Below are 18,454 nucleotides of genomic sequence, written 5' to 3'. Positions count from 1 at the left end.
TATGCATCTGGTTGGTCACTGTGGGAAGCTGGAATCGATCCAGCAGGGCTCTTCTTGCAATCAGGACCCTTGCGCGACTGGGATTCCAGATTGTGCGTGGAATGCTTTTGGATGCTGCTTTTCAAACATCCTCTTGAATATTCAAATTGGGGCAGTGCAAGATGACATGGGGGGGCAGAGGCAACATTCGCAGGGGCCCTCCCTTCATTTAGCCAGCATGTTGAGGAGGGGACAACAGAGGGGCTATAGATTTATATGAATCTATTGTTTACAAATACATGTTTGTTTGTTTGTTTATTAAATTTATGGCCAAAAGGCCCTCAAGGAGGCTTACGAAAAACAGGAACATAACAATACATCAATAAAACATAATACATCAATGAAAAAATACAATTCTCAAAATGAAATATCAATTCTCAAAATTAAATAACAAATAACATTTGCAGTCACTAGATATAAAATAAGGGAGTTCCCACATCATAGCATAAGAGTTAACAAAAAAACAAAACGAAACAGCAGTAAGAACAAAGAATCTGCCATGGCCTCAGGCAGCCCCTCTCCTTCATATACCACCTGAAATGAGGTAAAGGTAGAACTAAAACATTTGATTTCCATACGGTTTGGTGCAATTTTTATCCCATATATAAACTGGGGACATCTTCAGTAACATTTATCAAAGCCTTTCCTCAGCACACGCTGTAATATTAGGATGGAATCTACAGAAAATCTCCTCATTTCCAGTGGATCTTGCATATATGCTGACCACGGAACACGAGAGTCCCAGAAGAGAGGCATTCCCATCTCCCCTCGCTCTCTGTTCAAAGCAGCCGATGAGCTTCAGCCATTTTGCTCTTTCAGGGTTAACAAACAAATGTTTACATAGATATCTGCCGGCTGAGGTTAACATAGGAAAGTGCCTTATACTACTAAGTCTTTCTTCGCCATATAGTCTACACTGACTAGCAGTGGATCTTTAGAGTTTCAGATGAGGGACATGTCCAATCCTACCTGGAGTTGCCAATGCAGAAAGCAGATGCTCTGCTACTGAGCTACAGTTAACACTTCATGTTTCAGATTAAATGACCTGTGGTCCACAAAAGTTTTATGCCACAATAAGTCCATAAAGATGCCACAATACTCTTTTTATGTGTTGGTGCATAAATGGTACATAGCCAACCCACTGGAATTTGTCCTAAGGAACCAAATTTAAGAAATTAAATTGATGGATGGATGGACTGCCTTCAAGTCGATCCTGACTTATGGCGACCCTATGAATAAGGTTTTCATGGTAGGCTGTATTCAGAGGGGGTTTACCATTGCCTTCCTCTGAGGCTGAGAGGCAGTGACTGGCCAAAAGTCACCCAGTGAGCTTCATGGCTGTGTGGGGATTCGAACCCTGGTCTCCCAGGTCATAGTCCAGCACGTTAACCACTACACCACACTGGCTTGGGTTCCAAAATATGTTATCTTCTCCTGAATGCCTGAATGAGATTTGCTGCCAGTTCGAAGCAAACCAATATTTGAACCTGGCTCCAGAAAAAGTTAATTGCTGGAGGAGATCACACAACACAAAAGCATACCCAGCCAAAGTGTGTGTATGGTATATTTTCTCAGAGGCAAACTGAGAAAGGTGTTCTGTATTTGGACCATGGGTGAGCTTTTTTTCTGAGAGCATCCATTTCACGTTTCCATGTTCACACAATAGCCTACAGTATCCCAAGCAGTACTCATGCACTGTTCATCTTTTTTTTTTTAATACTTGGGGGGGGGGTAAATTTCAGAATGCCTGCAGTCTGTGTAAGGCACTCGGAAAACAAAGCCTGAATTGTTGGGGATTTTTTGCAGCACTCCCAGAACAGAAAGCCAATCACACATTGAAATGCAATACACTGTTCCTATGGAACAATCCCTGGCCTTAACTGAATCATGCCATTCATGAGTCAAAGTCTCCTAGGAGCCCAATCCTAGCTTCCTGAAAATGTCTTGTTCTTTCTTTCTTTTTAAAAGAGCATGTTTCTAGACCTTAAGACTATGAAGGCAAGCTTCAGAGTGTATGGCCAACTGGAAGTGGGGGGCAGAAGAGAATCTCAAGACCAAACCCAGCAATTAATGTTTCATAGTTCTACAATTCTTCAGTGATGAAGCCACTTGCAGCTGCTTTGCATTTAAAAGAAAAAAGTCAGAAAAAAAACAGGGGAAGGGGCAGTTTAACATTTTCTATGTGTGTGTATGCGTGCATGCGCGTGCACGCACACACAAGCAAGCTCAGAACTGCCCAACCACAGGAGGCAAACAGGAGGTTCAGAATCTTTTCCCCATTCTGACAGAAAAGCAGCTGGAAGGACTTCGAATAAACACATGGCAAGAAACGGGTTAAAAGCCTCTTCCTCCCCCACCCTCTCCCACTTTACTCAATTTAAAGTCACCTGTAGTTTCTGTGCACTAAAAAAGGATGGAACTAGGAACAATCAACTCTGGAACTATGTTTAGCACATTGCTTGGCCCTCGGAAGCCCAAACAGGTCTCAGTAGAATCTCTTAAGAATCAGGCAGTACCCTGCAAAACTCTTTGCCTTTTACATCACTGTCAGAAGCAGAATAAAACAAGCAGCCACTTAAAGCACATTCCTACCACTTTAACAGTCATGGCTTCCCCCAAAGAATCTTGGGACCTGTAGTTTAGTCCTCACAGAGCTGTAATTCCCAGCACCCATAACAAACTGCAGTTCCCAGGATTCTTTGGGAGGGGAGCCACGACCATTAAAGTTGTATGAATGTGCTTTAAATGGATGGTGAGGGTGTGATATTACTTTGTACAATCCATGCAGAATTTAGCTTTATGTTGGTCAGAATTTAGGCTACCAGGTACAGCATTGTATCTTCTGTAACACCTATTCAGCTACACAGGAGAATGGCTAAGTACATGCCACATATTTAAAGAACATCCCCCTCCAAAAAAAGCCTTGGAACTGTAGTTCATCCCCCACAGAGGTACAATTCCATGCATCCTTAACAAACACAGTTCCCAGGATTTTGGAGGGGGGTGGGATGGATGTCCTTTAAGTGTATGATGTGAACGCAGCCTTATTAGTTAGGGATTTAGACTTGGGAAGGAACTGTAGCTCAGTAGTAGAACATATGCATGGCATGCAGAAAGTCTCAGTCCGTTATCTCCAGTTTAAAAAAGGATCAGTTTTAAAAAAGGTAATGAAGATCAAAGTAGACAAACCTGAGACAGATCAGCAAGTAGGCTAACCTGACATAAAATAACTCCCCATGACTCACCTACCTACCAATTAAAAGCACACGCTATACATGCAAAAGAACATCGTCAGTCAAACCTTCAGCACAGAACATCACGGTCATGCCCAAAATAGAGGGGGGGGGAAAGCAACCAGATGGCATGTTTTCAGCCCATCCTAGAGACTTCACTAGAATACGAAAAAGAAAAAACCCTTCCCTTCTTCCACACAATTTGCACCATTTTGAAAACAGCTTTTTTAAAAAGCCCTTTAAAAAGCAGGCATGAATTACATTCTAGTCAACACAGGAGTCTTGAGTACTATTGGTTTTGGCACATTCTTTTAAAATGGCTTGATAAGGATTGCAATACAATCATATGAAGGTAAAAAATATGTAAACAGGCATAGGGAGCTGCCAATACCAAGTCAGATCATTGGCCACGTGGCCTTGTGATGTCTATTCTGAGTGGCAGCAACTCTCCAAGGTCTCAGGAGGAAATTATGGGGGAGAAGGCAACGGCTACTAACCATGATGGCTATGCTCTACCTTCACTGTCAGAGGCAGTATGCTTCTGAATACCAGTTGCTGGAAATTGCAGGATCGGAGAGTGCTCTCATGCTCAAGTCCTGCTTGCGGGCTTCCAATAGGCATCTGGCTGGCCACTGTGAGAACACGATGCTGGACTGAATGGGCCACTGGCCTCACCCAGAAGGCTCATCATATGTTCCTAGGTATTTCCCAATCTCAGCCCTACTACGCAAGATCCTTCCACCTGCGGATGCCTGGGAATTAACCTGGAGTCTTCTGCATGCAATACATGTGGTCCACCACCAAGCTATGGATCCCTCTTTAGAAGCCATCTAAGAGAACCTCCTTTCTTAAGGCAGGGCCATGCCAACCTCACCACCCTGCCAGGTCAAGATAAACAATCCAATATAGTGAATCAGCATCAGATGCAGCACAGGGAAAGGTTGTGTGTAAAGAGTACCACAAGGTTTTTTGTGGAGGGATCATGGCTTAGTGGCAAAGCACACAGTTTATATCTGGAGAGCCCCAGGTTCAGTCTACATCATCTCTGGTTTTTAGGACAGACCTCCCTGCCTCAGATCCTGGTGAGTTACTGCCAGTAGAACAGACCAAATATGGGAAACCTTTGGCCTTCCAGATGTTGCTGGACTACAATTCCCATCATCCCTGGCCATTGGCCATGCTTGCTGGGGCTGATGGGAGTTGTAGTTCAGCAACAGCAGGCACACCAAAGGACATCTGGGATAGACAGTACTGAGTTTGATAATACAAATAATTTGACCAGCTATAAGGCAGCTTCCTATGTTCCCTCTGTATTCCTAAGGCTCAAGCAAATTAGTCAAGTCACACAATACAGGAGGAAGGCAAAACTGCCCAGCATTTCCAGCCAGTATGTCTTGGGGATAATTTCTTCTCAACACAAGCTACTATTGCTTTGGTCTCCAAAAATAAGAGTTACATCCCAGATTGTAGTTTCCACAAGCATTCAAGTTTCTATCCGCTGTTCCCTTCTTCCTGCCCTACCTACTGGAGCAGAGGTGGCTGATGGGAGACGGCCTGGGAACCATATGTAAGCTGCCTTGGGTTTCTATCATGAAAAGAATGGCAGGATATCAATGCAATCAACCAATCAATAATCAGATACTGTTGGTCTCCAACTACCATCAGCCCTAATTGGTGCAACCAATTGCCAGGGATGGATGGGACTTGTAGTCCAGCAACATCTGGAAGGCCACAGATTCCTCAAACTTGCACTAGGATGTAGAGAAAGAAACTGCTTTCCATACTCTAGTGCAGGAGTAGGGAACCTGTCCAGATGTTGCTGGACTACATCTCCCATCCATCCTTGGGACTTGATGACAACAGAGGCAGATAAGACCAAGAGTGTAAGGTGCAATCCAGTCTCATTATTGCATGGAATCGTAGAGCTGGAGTGGGCACTGTAGAGTATCAGCCCAGTGTTCTGCTGGCTGCAGGAAATCCAGGGCAATCCTCCTTAAATTCAGTGAATATCTGGGGCAGAAAAAAGCAGGAGACTGCATAAAAACACCCAGAGGAAATTGCATTTGCTTTCAGAGGTGAATCATCTTTTTTGCATATGGAAAGATAAAAGAGGCATACAGTGGGAAAGTAATTCTACCTTCTTAGATCACTGACAAGGTTTACAGTAGGAGTATGAGTTACTTAAGTGTGAGTCTCTCAAGATTTCAATTGACTCCCACTTACAGCTGCAATCCTACACACATTTACTTAGGCCCATTGAATTCAATGGGATAGACTCCAAGGAACCATGCACAGGGGCTCATGTAACACACATAGGAGACTGGGACCCAAGTACCTGAAGGAGCACTTCTGTACACTTGCCAACATCTTCTGCTGAGACCCTTGTCTAGGTACCTTTTTAAAATCAAAGGTACACTATTCAATTAGAAGAGAGAAGAATCTCTCCGCAATGGCACCCCAGTTATGAAATGCTCTCCCCAAAGAGGGCTGCCTGGTCCCACAGAGCAGTATTTTTGGCACCAGGCAATTTACCCAGGCATTTGAACATGTTCCATATTCTAGTCTTCTTTTAAGGACTTCTGCCATTTTACTATTGCTATATTGTATTAAGATGTTGTTATTTTTTGTTTACTGCCCTGAAATCCAAATAGTTAGGATAAAGGATGATATATAAACAATTTGATAAATACATTTCCCATGCAACTGATGGAGAAATCTTGAACTTGGCTTTTTTTCAGGTGGGGGACACACACTCCTTTTCCCTTTTAGCTACGAACTCACACTCCATATATGTAAGATAACATACAAACTACTTGCCACATGCCACTTTGTCCCTGCTGATTTTACTGCTGTTGCTTTTAAGGTTTCTTGTGGTTTTGAAGGGGGGGGGGAAGGGGTGATGGTGGAATGGAGTGTCTTGGAGAGAACAACTGGGCAGAACCCTAAACAGGAGCACATTCCACGCTGCAACATTTTGTTGCAGGTTCCACTTGCAAATCTGAACAGCCACCTGAGAGTTCAATTCATAGTCATAATGGCATAGAATTTCCACTTCACCCACAACCCTGTCTTAAAATGGGGTAGGTGAAATCCAGCCTTCTAAACTAGGGGTAGGGAACATATTTTGACGGTGAGTTTCAGCTGTGGTCAACCTCCCAAGGGATGCATGCCAATGGTGGGTGGGACCAAAGGGAGAAGTGGATGGGGGTGGGAGCGAGAAAATAAGAAATAAAGTTCCCTTCTGTGGACTAAATTAAAAGAAAAAGAAATCCAACCACCTCCTCTGGAATAGCATAAAATAAAAATAACAACCATTAAAATATAACACACACACACAAATTGTACACACAGAATTCCCCAAACATGTTTCAGGAAACCCTCATCCACCACCGCCATCACGGTGCACCTCCACAAATGGGCCACCATTTACCTCTAGAATCTCCACCCTCTTACAGCACAGTCCTCTCCATGTTTACTTGGAAACAAGCCCCACTGTATTCAGTGGGACTTACTCCTAGGTAAATATGCACAGGACTGCAGCATTAAAATGACTTATCAGGATGGCAGAGTTAAGTTTCATTCACAGCTCGATCCTGTGTACCTGTTTACTCAGAAGTAAACCGAGGGCAATAGGGTAAGTCTCGGCGAGGGCTCAGGATCGAAGCCTATGCCTCCCCAGACCCATGATTAAACCCAGCCGCGGGATCTACTTCTGTGCGAACGTGCAGAGAGGATCAAGCAGCAAGAACTCTCCGGAGCTCCCCAGAGCTTTGTGCCCCTAAAAAACTATTTGGAATGCTCTGGTTGGGGGTGGGGGGAATGAGATGCAGTGACAAAGAAGGGTGCCTCTGAGCATGTGCAGTTTCCCGATCACATCCAGCCCTACCCGGCACGCGGCACCTGGGTGTATCGTATACAGGCCATTGAGATGCAAGGGCGCAGTTTATACACAGTTGGGACCCGGCACCTTGCATTCCCGGATTAAGGCACGGAGGTGAGCCACTAGGCGCGCAGGAGGTTATGGGAAGAGCCGGTCCGAGCCTTGCCCTCTCTCCCAAGAAATACGAACCCATCTCTTCAAGAAGAACCGCAGAGATACGAAAATACGAAACCATCACCCGCCCGCCGCTCCCCCGGATCTTTCCCACAACGGAGGGTTAACTAAGCAGGGTTACCTGGAAAGAGAACCTGGGCTGGGCTGGCGGGTGGCGGCAGAAGCCTGCGTGGAGGCGAGGGTCTCGCAGCTCGAGCTCTTCTCCATCCTGGATCCCCCTAAAATAGAAAGGGGGAGCGCCCTCCCGCACGAGCGCCCGCTGGGAAAGGCAGAGTGGGCGGCTGGAGGGGGCTGGCGCGAGGGTCCGTCAAAGGCGTGGGAAGCCGAGAGCGAGGGAGGAAGCTGCCATGTTAGCCCACAGTGCTGTGCGCACGGCTGGGGCTGATGATGCTCCGTTCCTCCCCACCCCCCTTCTGGAGGACGCTGTTGCGAGTTGGCTGCTCCATCCCGCCAGCGCCCGGGAGAAGCGAGGGCGGGAGAGGAGATCTACATAGAGATCGGCACGGGGTGGGCGGATGTTAGGCTTGGGATCCTTTTTTAATTTTGGTTTTATTACAAATTCACGGAGGATGAGGCTATCAGGGGCTACTAGCCGGGATGACTATGTTCTGCCCCCACTGGGAAGCGCCGGTGGGGAAAGCGCTGTTGCGCTTAGGTTCTGCTTTTTGGCTTTCACAGTGGAGGCTGGTCCCGTAGGGCTAAAGGGGGCACTGCCCCACCAACTTCAGTCTGCCCTCAGTCTGCCCTGTTTCTTTACTTACAACCAGTCCAGGGGCTGGCTCTGCCTTGCCAGCTTCCTCTTCCTCAGTCTCAGTGTTGCCCCTTGTAGAACTCAGCAGGGAGGAGGATGGGGACAAATGATTCATAGGGTCGCCATAAGTACTTGAAGGCACATAACAACATGGAAAAACAGAAGGAAGTAGAAAAAGAGGAAGGCCAAAGAAGAGATGGATTGATTCCATAAAGGAAGCCACAGACCTGAACTTAGAAGATCTGAACAGGGTGGTTCATGACAGATGCTCTTGGAGGTCACTGATTCATAGGGTCGCCATAAGTCGTAGTCGACTTGGAGGCACATAACAACAACAACAACAAAGTTGGCTCTGCTTGTCATTGGCTCTGGCTCCGCCTAGTGTTTGGGCTTCCTGAATTCCGCCCCACCAGATCCGCCGCTGCCTTTAGCTGTTAAGTTTGGCCACTGTGAGAACAGAATGCTGGACTAGATGGGCCACTGGCCTGATCCAGCAGGCTTTTATGGAAATAGGGAACTTTTTCAGCCTGAGGGCCACATTTCCTTCTGGGCAAGCTTCTGGGGACCACTTGCCAGTGGTGGGCGGGGACAGAGGCAAAACTAGGCAGAGCAACAAGTGTGAATTTTATCTCTGTACAGTAGGCTAGTTTCTGCACACTCATACGCAATCCTTTATCCAGGCCAGCAAGAAGCATGGCAAGAGTTCAGGGACACATTCCAACCAGACAACAGCCAAAGGTCAGTGGCAGAGCAACTGCTTTGCCTGCTGAAGGTCCTGGGTTCGATCCCCAGCATCTCCAGCTTGGGCTGGGAGAGTCTCCCTGTCCAAAACCCCGGAGAGCCTGTGCCAGTCAGTGAGCTAGACTGGCCAGTGCCTATGTTCCTATACACTCAAGGAGAGTGTGAAGCAGGCCTGGTGTGGGGTGTGGCTCAGAAGGGGGTGTGGCCTGAGGAGAGACCCAAGGCACAGATAGAGAGCCTTGGAGGGCTGCATTTGGCCCCAAGCCTTGCAGTTCCCATCCCATTTATCTACCAGCAAGTTGTTGTTATGTGCCTTCAAGTCGATCGTGACTTATGGCGACCCTATGAATCAACGACCTCCAATAGCATCTCTTGCGACCCACCCTGTTCAGACCTTGTAAGTTCAGGTCTGTGGCTTCCTTTATGGAATCAATCCATCTCTTGTTTGGTATTCCTCTTTTTCTGGTCCCTTCTGTTTTCCCCAGCATTATTGTCTTTTCTAGTGAATCATGTCTTCTCATTATGTGTCCAAAGTAGGATCACCTCAGTTTCATCATTTTACTTTCTAGTGATAGTTCTGGTTTAATTTGTTCTAATACCCAGTTATTTGTCTTTTTCATGGTCCATGGTATCCACAAAGCTCTCCTCCAACACCACATTTCAAATGAGTTGATTTTTCTCTTATCCACTTTTTTCACTGTCCAACATTCACATCCATACATAGAGATCAGGAATACCATGGTCTGAATGATCCTGACTTTGGTGTTTATTTATTTATTTGTTACATTTCTACCCAGCCTTTCTTTTCATGATAGAAACCCAAGGCAGCTTACATATGGTTCCCAGACGGTCTCTCATCAAGGCACTGACCAGACCTGACCCTGCTTAGCTTCAGCAGGGTGCTGGCCTCGTGTGCCTTCAGACCATAGCCTGGTGTTCAGTGATACATCTTTGCATTTGAGGACCTTTTCTAATTCTCTCATAGCTGCCCTCCCCAGTCCTAGCCTTCTTCTGATTTCTTGACTATTGTCTCCATTTTGGTTAATGACTGTGCCGAGGTATTGATAATCCTTGCCAAGTTCAATGTCCTCATTGGCAACTTTAAAGTTATATAAATCTTCTGCTGTCATTACTTTAGTGTTTTTGACATTCATCTGCAGTCCTGCTTTTGTGCTTTCTAGTGATCCTTTCACTTGGTCAAAAACAATGCCACCAAAGAGTGTGGAATTTAGAGTTTTCCATGCTTGCACACTATTTTGTGAGGTTTTGATTGCCCTGATATGGATTTCGGATATTTTATTTTCTTTCCTGTGAACCAGCACGGTTGCTAGTACTTTTGGGTGACTTAGGAATTCTGAGCCCAGGAATTTGTTTTGAGCGCCAGAGCTCAATGCAGCTGGCAGGCCTGTCAGACAAAAAAGAGGAAGACCAAACAAGAGATGGATTGATTCCATCAAGGAAGCCACAGACCTGAACTTACAAGATCTGAGCAGGGTGGTTCACGACAGATGCTCTTGGAGGTCGCTGATTCAGAGGGTCGCCATAAGTCACGATCGACTTGAAGGCACATAACAAGACAAATTCATGGAGAATAAGGCCATCGATGGCTACTAGCCGTGGTGGCTGTATATTACCTCCAGCGAGGTCAGTGGTATGCCACTGAGTAACAGTTGATGGGAAGCACAACCAGGAGCAGCCGGCGCGATGGCACCGACCTCCCTGCAGTGGTGTTGCTCTGCTTGCCAGGATGGGGCAGGGGGCAGGTCAGGATGGTGTGGGCATACCAGTGGAGCTAATCCAGCACTCCTGAAACACCTGGATGTAGCCACTGCATACACACACACAGTGCATCCTGGCAAGTGGCAGTAATGCTGCTAACAGGAGGCTGTCTCCTGCCTTGATAGATGATCCCTAGCACCACTGAGGAGAGGGCTATTCCACTCATGATCTGCTTCCAGGGTTCTCAGAGGCATCCGATTGGCCATTATGAAAACAGGATGCTGGATCAGAGAAGCCTTTGGTCTGATCCACAAAAGCTTATGCCATCATAAATGGAAAGAACTAAAATGACTCCCTGCCGGTAATTGTTACCAAACTCATGATAAGGGCTGATGGATGTGAGAATGATGTTTGTGTGTTTGGCTGGAGAGAGAGAGAAGGGAGGCTGGTATTTCCATGTATTCTCTTTACTGGGAGAACAGGAAAAAGGGAAGAGGTTTAGTATGAAGCTTATAGGGCCAGAGATTTTAATGTGCAATTCAGGGCCATAGGTCATGAAGACAGGGGGTGGTCTAAGGGATCCTCCTTCCCTCCATTGTTTAAAAAGTTTTATTATAACCTGCCCTGGGAAGGTTTGCTCTGAAAGGCGGTATAGAATTAACTGGTCCCTTCCCTGCATATTAAAAAAGAGCAAGAAAAAATGAAATTGCATGCAGAGTATTCTACAGAAGTAAACTTGTGCCTGCCTGTCAATGGGAAGGATCCATAGATTAGTGGTAGAGCTCATGCTTTGCATGTAGAACATCCCAGGTTCAATCCTCAGCATCTCCTGTTAAAAAAAGGATCAGGTAACAGATGGGGCTAAAGACCATTCTTTGGCTGCGTACATACAACATTTTATGCTAGAATCAATGGAGACTGAGTTTGTGGTTTTTCCTACCTAGTGCACCACACACAATCTGTACCTAAAAAGCTCTTCCTGACAAACTGTTTTAATTCTGAAAATAAAAGCGGATTGCAGATTGATTCTGCATTTATCCTGCAGTGTCTCCATTTTAAAACAGATGCAGGGGGTCCCAGCCCAATGAGATGGGTGAGCATATACCAAGATCAAAAGGGAAGGGTTTTCAAACGCATAAACTAATAAAAGGTTGGGTTTTCAAACACCCTTGTTGACAGCAGGATCTATCAATCTAGATTGAAAGCAGCATATTGAGGTTGAGCATAAATGTTTCCATACTGAGATTTTGTTTTTGCTGCAAGCAGATTAGTGTGTATGCAGCCTGCGTCTGAAACCCTAGAGGGCTACTCCAGTCAGTGTAGACAAGAGGAGCAAGCTGTATAAGCCATCTGTAGTATTCTGGCCCAGCCACAGAGCAAGTGGAATACATGACAAGGACTAGGCACTTATAAATTGTATTTTATTCAGTTCAATCTCTTTCAAGGCTGCTAGGCTACCCATCTGTAGCTGTTGATTCACACATTCTACCCCCTGCACACTCTTTCGTTCTAATATTTGAACAATTCCTTCTGTTGAGTTTTCAGGAAACAAAAGGGAAAGACGGAAGGAAGGAGGAAACAAGGTATTGTAAATAAAGGATGCAGGCACCAAAGGGGAGGTCAGGAGTTCCAGTTCCACTGTTGGAGGCAGTATGCCCCTGAAGAGCAGTTGCTGGAAGCCGCAGGAGGGGAGAGTGCTATTGCACTCAAGTCTTGTTTGCAGACTTCCCATAGGCATTGGGTTGGTCACTATGAGAACAGGATGTTGGGCTAGATGGGTCTCTGGTCTAATTCTGCAGGGCTCTTTGTATGTTTTTAGGAGCCCTTTGGTCATCTCTCCCCCTCATGAAGTATTTCTGAAGGATGAGAAGAGGAGAAAGTGAAACAGCACTCAGTTTGTCCCTTTGGACATAATATCATGGGACCAAAGGACTTCTCATCTCTCTCTCTCTCTCTCTCTCTCTGTGGTGTGTGTGTGTGTGTGTGTGACAGAGAGAGAGAGAGATAATAACTTGAACTCATTTTAGGGTGGCCACTCATGCATCACAAAAATAATAATAATAAAATGAAAGAACAAAAGACATTTTTGCATCACATTTGTACATGATAATTTTAACGTCTCGATGCTAATTTAGCAAACATTTGCATTGCAAAAAAGAGGGCAAATATGCATAAAATTTGCATACTCTAATTTATATGCATAGGTGCAAATTTAGAAACAATTACAGTCATTTAAATAGAAACACAATACATTTCACCATAGTGGGGAACATTACTTTGACCAGGTGACCTGTGTGCCTGTTCAGTCTGCTGTACAGGTGCTCACTGTTGATGGACAACAAAAGGCCTCCCTAACTTGGGCTGCCCCACAGGCTCAGAATAGCTTGTGTTTTAAACAAGAGAACTTGTCTAAATTTTCTTTTTTAAAAAAATCTGTTCACTTTTGGCTTTTTAGAGGCTTCTGATGGTTTTGACAGTTGTACAGACTTCCCTTGTCCTGGTCAGATTCCCAAATAGGCATTTCATGATCCTGAGGCTGTAAATCGTGGATCATGTTGCAACATTTGGTGCTCTGAGGACATTTCCATGTATGATGCCAAAACCCAGGCTGGATTAAAATGGTGCAACTGGAGGAATTGCACCAGGGCTGTGTCTGCAAGGAGCTCTCTTGCCTTTGCCTACTCAATGTGGTTTTGCTCACTGTATGCCCCATGTCTTCATCTGCATTTGTATAATTAATTAATAAAATTTAAATTCAATAAGGTATTTTAATTTCATGCATTCCTTTTTGGGGGGAAGAGGACTTTTTTGGGGGGCAGGGGACTACATCAGGACCCCCAACCACCATAATCTGCCCTTGGCTAAAGATATGTCTTTAAATATTTCTCTCACTTTTGTGCAGCCGTGTGAATATTGTTGATTTTATTCATACAGTAGTATTTTTTTTCCTAAAAGAAATACTATGCCCCCCCCTTTTTTTACTGAAGTACTGAAAGCAGCTTGCATAAGAATCAGCACAAGGCACAATCTGAAAAACCTAAAAGAGAGCTTAACCAGCAGGAGAAAGGGCAGCATTTTTTTAAAAAAAGCAGGCTGCGTGGTGCGATCAAGGTTTGAAGAAGGCCTGGCTGAATAAATGAAAGGCAGCTTGCCACACTCGTTTAAAAATATACATTGAACGAGAACCATAAATAATTGACGATATGCAGGCTGAAAACAACTCAAGCAGCAGGAGTAAACAGCATTCCAATATGGAGGGAAACAGTTACAGCTGGCTGATGCAAATTGCTGTTAGAGGCTCAGGCAAAAAGGTCAGACTTGGCCTGCAGCTAAAAGATGGTAATTGGCCTGGAAGAAGCAGCCTTACACGCATGGCACTATCACAGAAAAAAAGACCCACTCCATGAAACCACTTATTTCAGCTGTAGGGGTCAGGTGCTTCAGCTGACTGTCCCCCTCCACTCCTGTTATTTCTCCTATGTCAAATGTTAGATTGCAGGCTCCTAGGGGCAGAGACCTTCCTTTTTATACTCTGAAAAGCACCAAGCATGCTGATGATGTAAAGTTGGTGTTAAAGGTTGTCCATTAGTGGATGCTAGCCGTGATGGCTGTGTCCTGCCTCATAGGCGTGTCTCTGAATAGCAGTTGCTGGGAGTCGCAAAGTATCTGCTTGGCCCCAGCGAGAAACAGGATGCTGGATGAGATGGGCTTTTGTCTTAACCCTGGAAGGCTCTTCTTATGTTCTTATGCCCTACAGATAAAGGCTGTGCTGGTCCCAGGGAGTTTAGTCAATGTGAGATGGCAATTATCCAAAAAAACAAAACAAAACACCCTGAAAACAAAAGCGAAGTAGGTTGGTGTCAGTCTGAGGTACCAGCTGCTCTGCCTCAGTTTCTTTCCTCCCATGACCTCTAAGTGACAAGATGGCTGAAATTTGAGGCTATACCTTGGCACAAAATGGAGACAATAGTCAAGAAATCAGAAGGCAGCTAGCACTGGGGAGGGCAGCTATGAGAGAACTCTAAAAGGTCCTCAAATGCAAAGAGGTATCACTGAACACTAAAGTCAGGATCACTCAGACCATGGTATTCCCAATCTCTGTGTATGGATGTGAAAGCTGGACAGTGAAAAAAGCGGATAAGAGAAAACTCATTTGAAATGTGGTGTTGGAGGAGAGCTTTGCACATACCATGGACTGCAAAAAAAGACAAATAATTGGGTGTTAGAACAAATTAAACCAGAGCTATCATTAGAAGCTAAAATGATGAAACTGAGGTTATTATACTTTGGAGACATAACAAGAAGACCTGATTCACTAGAAAAGATAATAATGCTGGGAAAAACAGAAGGGAGTAGAAAAAGAGGAAGGCCAAACAAGAGATGGATTGATTCCATAAAAGAAGCCACAGACCTTCCCAGGCTACTGTCTGAAGGCACATGAGGCCAGCTCCCTGCTGAAGCTAAGCAGGGTCAGGTCTGGTCAGTGCCTGGATGGGAGACTGCTTGAGAACCATATGTAAGCCACCTTGGGTTTCAATCATGAAAAGAAAGGTGGGGTATAAATGTAATAAATAAATAATAAATAATACCTGAACTTATGAGATCTGAACAGGGTGGTTTATAACAGATGCTATTGGCGGTCATTGATTCATAGGGTCGCCATAAGTTGCAATTGACTTGAAGGCACATGACAACAAAACACCAATTTGTGAGTGCCATTTACATTTAATCAGTTATCAGGCAATTCCTTATATATCTACTCAGAAGTCCCACCGAGTTCAGTGGAGGTTACACACAGATTTGTAGTACAGATTTGTAGCCATATTTATTTCTAATTATTTCTTCCTGTTTATTCCTTGTTAAGTCCCAACTTTACAACATACACAAATGTAGATAGGGGAAATATACCCATGGCTAAAAGCAGTCACATGTCTTTCCGGGACACCAAGTGTTAGAAGCTGGTATAGCACAGTGGAGAGGAGAGCCTAGCTGAAAGTCCAGAGTCAGTGAGTTCAAATCCCCACTTGTGTTTCCTGGGCGTCAAGAGAAATACTGCTTAACATGAAAACCCTATTCATAGGGTTGCCATAAGTTGGGATCGACTTGAAGGCAGTCCATTTCCATTTTTTGCATCCCACTGTTTCCTTGGGAAGCTGTAAGGGGACTTAGTAGAGGGCTCTGGCACTCGAGGAGCAGGGGAAGCCCTGTTTAGGGGAAGGTTCGCAGCTCAGTGGTGAAGGATCTACTTTGCAAGCAGAAGGTCCCGAGTTTGATTCCTGGTATCTCCAGGTAGGAGTGGGAGAAATTATTGTCTGAAACCCTGGAAAGCCGCTGCCAGTCAGTGTTGTCAATACTAAGCCACCTGGACCAATAATCTGATTTGGTATAACGCATCTCCTTATGTTCCTATGTTTGGCTTTAACCAAACAGCAGCACCAGGCATTTCCTGAACATTTCCCCCCAAAACAGGAGTGCTGGAAGCAGAAAGGAAAAATGGACATTGGGGGCAATGGAATAGAGCAGCTGGGTTCCTGAACAGCTGGATTCTACACTGCAACATTTTGTTGCAGGTCCCACTTGCTGATATGTGTTTGTAGACTTGCCTTCCAAGTTAAGGAGATAAATGGGGCCACTTGTGGCACAATTTTGTCTGTCATGCGAAAACAAGATACAAATCAATTAAAAAGAAAGCTAGCAAAGTTGCCTGACTTTGCTCATACTATCCTTGGCTCGGCTCAGCATGGAAGGGGCTTCTGCAGGTGGATTCTGTAGTTAGGTCGTAAGTCAAGCACATACATTGGATGCAGATGCACAATTGCACTGGAAGCAATGTGCATTTAAACGTCTCGTTTGCTCTGCAAGGTGTTGGTGGTAGGCCACCCCAACATTTTGATAAGTTTGAGTGCAAACAGATTTGTATATACGCAGGGGAGCAGGGGAAAAGAAATGCACCAAACAATGAAAAGTGCATTCCTTGTGTATAGCTCTGTTTGAATGGGAGCCCCCAGAGTTTTAATTAAACATGCCAAGTTCAAGGTCCTGGTGTTCAAAGCCCTAAAAGATCATCTCACCTGTATATACCCAAACTGATCACTGTGCTCCGCAGGAGAGGGCTCTCTGCAGAGACCATTGACCCAGGAATCAGGCCTTTAGTGTGGTGGTACCCGTCCTTTGGAAACCCCACCCCTTACATATCAGACAGGAGCCTTGTGTTGTCTTTTTAGCGCCTATTGAAGACCTTCCTTTTCCAGCAAGCCTTTTAAATGGAGGTTTTTAATCCCAGCCTGTATTAGATTTGAAATTGCTGTTATATATGCTTTTATTGTTCATGTTTTTATTGTTAAATCGCATCAGGGTGTTTCATGGGAAGCAGTTCATAAACGAAGTGAAATGAAAGGAATAATAAAACAAAGTGATAAGATTACTATGCAGCTGTGATTTATGGCAGTCACACGAAGAAAAGATTTCCTGCAAAACAATGGCAGGTATTAAAACGGCCACATGGCAAAATAGAAAGCCTTCCTTAGCAACTGCTTTTCCTCCTGCTGTAACAGCACTTCCAGGGCTCATCCAAGACATTTTTTTGCCTGAGACAAATGATTAGATGTCACCTCCTTTGCCCCATTCCATGAACAGAAACCAACCAAACTGATAGTTGAACTTCACTTTAACTCTGGTGACAAAGCTGCATCTACCATCGCACCTGAGGGCAGCAGGCTAGCTTAGGGGGCACAGGGCAGGCCACAGGGCACACACAGCTCTATCCTCCAACAGAGGAGAACGACTGGGGATCAGGAGCAACCAGGGGGTTGCCACTGCGCCTGCCCTCAGTATCTGCCACCTGTGGCTCTTGCCTCACTCTGCCTAATGTTAGGCCCAGCCATCGGCACAGCATAATGTTAGGCTCCCTCCTGTTGAAGAAGGTGGTGCTGCAGCCATTAAAGACACTTTAGCAGTCACATAAGCCTCCGCCAGAGCTGTTCACACTTTCAAATGAAGATTGTTTTTCTTAAGAAGGTATAAGCTGTCTCTACACGTGTTTGTGTGAAAGGGTGTACAATTTGCTGATTTGTACAGCTCAACTATTTTGTACACAGGTGCACAGACTGTACATTTATTGAACGGTACATGTGAATATCTATACGAGTGTACAGAAACTATTTGTGTAGACAGGAGCACAGACTATACACTCATGAAACCCCAAATAGGGAACAGCTACACATGGTGATTTTTAAAATCACCACATATAGACTCTCACTGTCATGGGCCTCTTGGAGGACTCCTGACGGAGCAATCAGGAGGAGGAGAAATGGCATCCTGGAGAGGAGCCCAGTGGACTGCCGCAGGAGGAGGCTGAAACAGGAGAAGGCTTCAGCAGTTTAGACAGTGACAGCTCTGCCTAATTAGTGCCAGTTACAAGTGAAGAAGCACCGTCTGACAATCAGCCAGCCTCGTCCTGCCTCTCAGCCCTGCTTTGTCACCTGAGTCGCCACTCACGCCTCCTCCCAAGGAGGAGGAGTTGGAGGCTCAACCACAGGCGGTATCAGAGGAGGATCTGGCTGAAGTGCCGTCGCTGCCTTCACCAAGGACATGCCGGCAGATGCGGATGCGTGAGCAGATGCTGCCAGATTTTCAACGTGTTCATAGGAGTGCTCGCTTGCTCACGCAGTTCCATTCAGAGAAATCTTCCCCATGCAAATAGAAAGCCTGCCCTGAACCTACTTGAAGGATCTCAAGAGGGGTGTCCAATTGCTGTGACAACATCAGCTTGAGAAGTCATGCCTAATTATGCCTGTGTAGAGGCACAGAGTGCTGTATAATCAGGAAGCTGATCTATGAAACACTCTAAGCTGAGATTCCACAGTAAACATAATGGAGAAAAACACACCAGTGAGTCCATGTCTAGAGATAGGCTAC

At 45.2% G+C, this 18,454-nt stretch overlaps 1 protein-coding gene across 3 annotated transcripts in view; it reads right to left on the bottom strand.

The window, feature by feature from the left end:
• MTMR2 (myotubularin related protein 2) overlaps nucleotides 1–7,767 on the bottom strand; it is a 51,752-nt gene extending 43,985 nt beyond the window's left edge. Inside the window, exon 1 of one of the 3 annotated variants that reach the window (XM_061628775.1) lies at nucleotides 7,448–7,767. In XM_061628775.1, the coding sequence (XP_061484759.1) occupies nucleotides 7,448–7,533 (86 nt within the window). In that variant the 5' untranslated portion in view covers nucleotides 7,534–7,767. Of the gene's footprint in view, nucleotides 1–2,426; nucleotides 2,560–7,158; nucleotides 7,262–7,447 lie in introns of those variants that run through there. The other 2 variants (XM_061628776.1, XM_061628777.1) reach the window with 2 other exon arrangements.
• Nucleotides 7,768–18,454: the final 10,687 nt, after the last annotated feature.

The sequence above is a fragment of the Rhineura floridana genome, chromosome 5, assembly GCF_030035675.1.
Source record: "Rhineura floridana isolate rRhiFlo1 chromosome 5, rRhiFlo1.hap2, whole genome shotgun sequence".
NCBI lineage: Eukaryota > Metazoa > Chordata > Lepidosauria > Squamata > Rhineuridae > Rhineura > Rhineura floridana.
The sequence above is the reverse complement of the archived record's forward strand: the minus strand, read 5'-3'. Positions and strand labels throughout refer to the sequence as shown.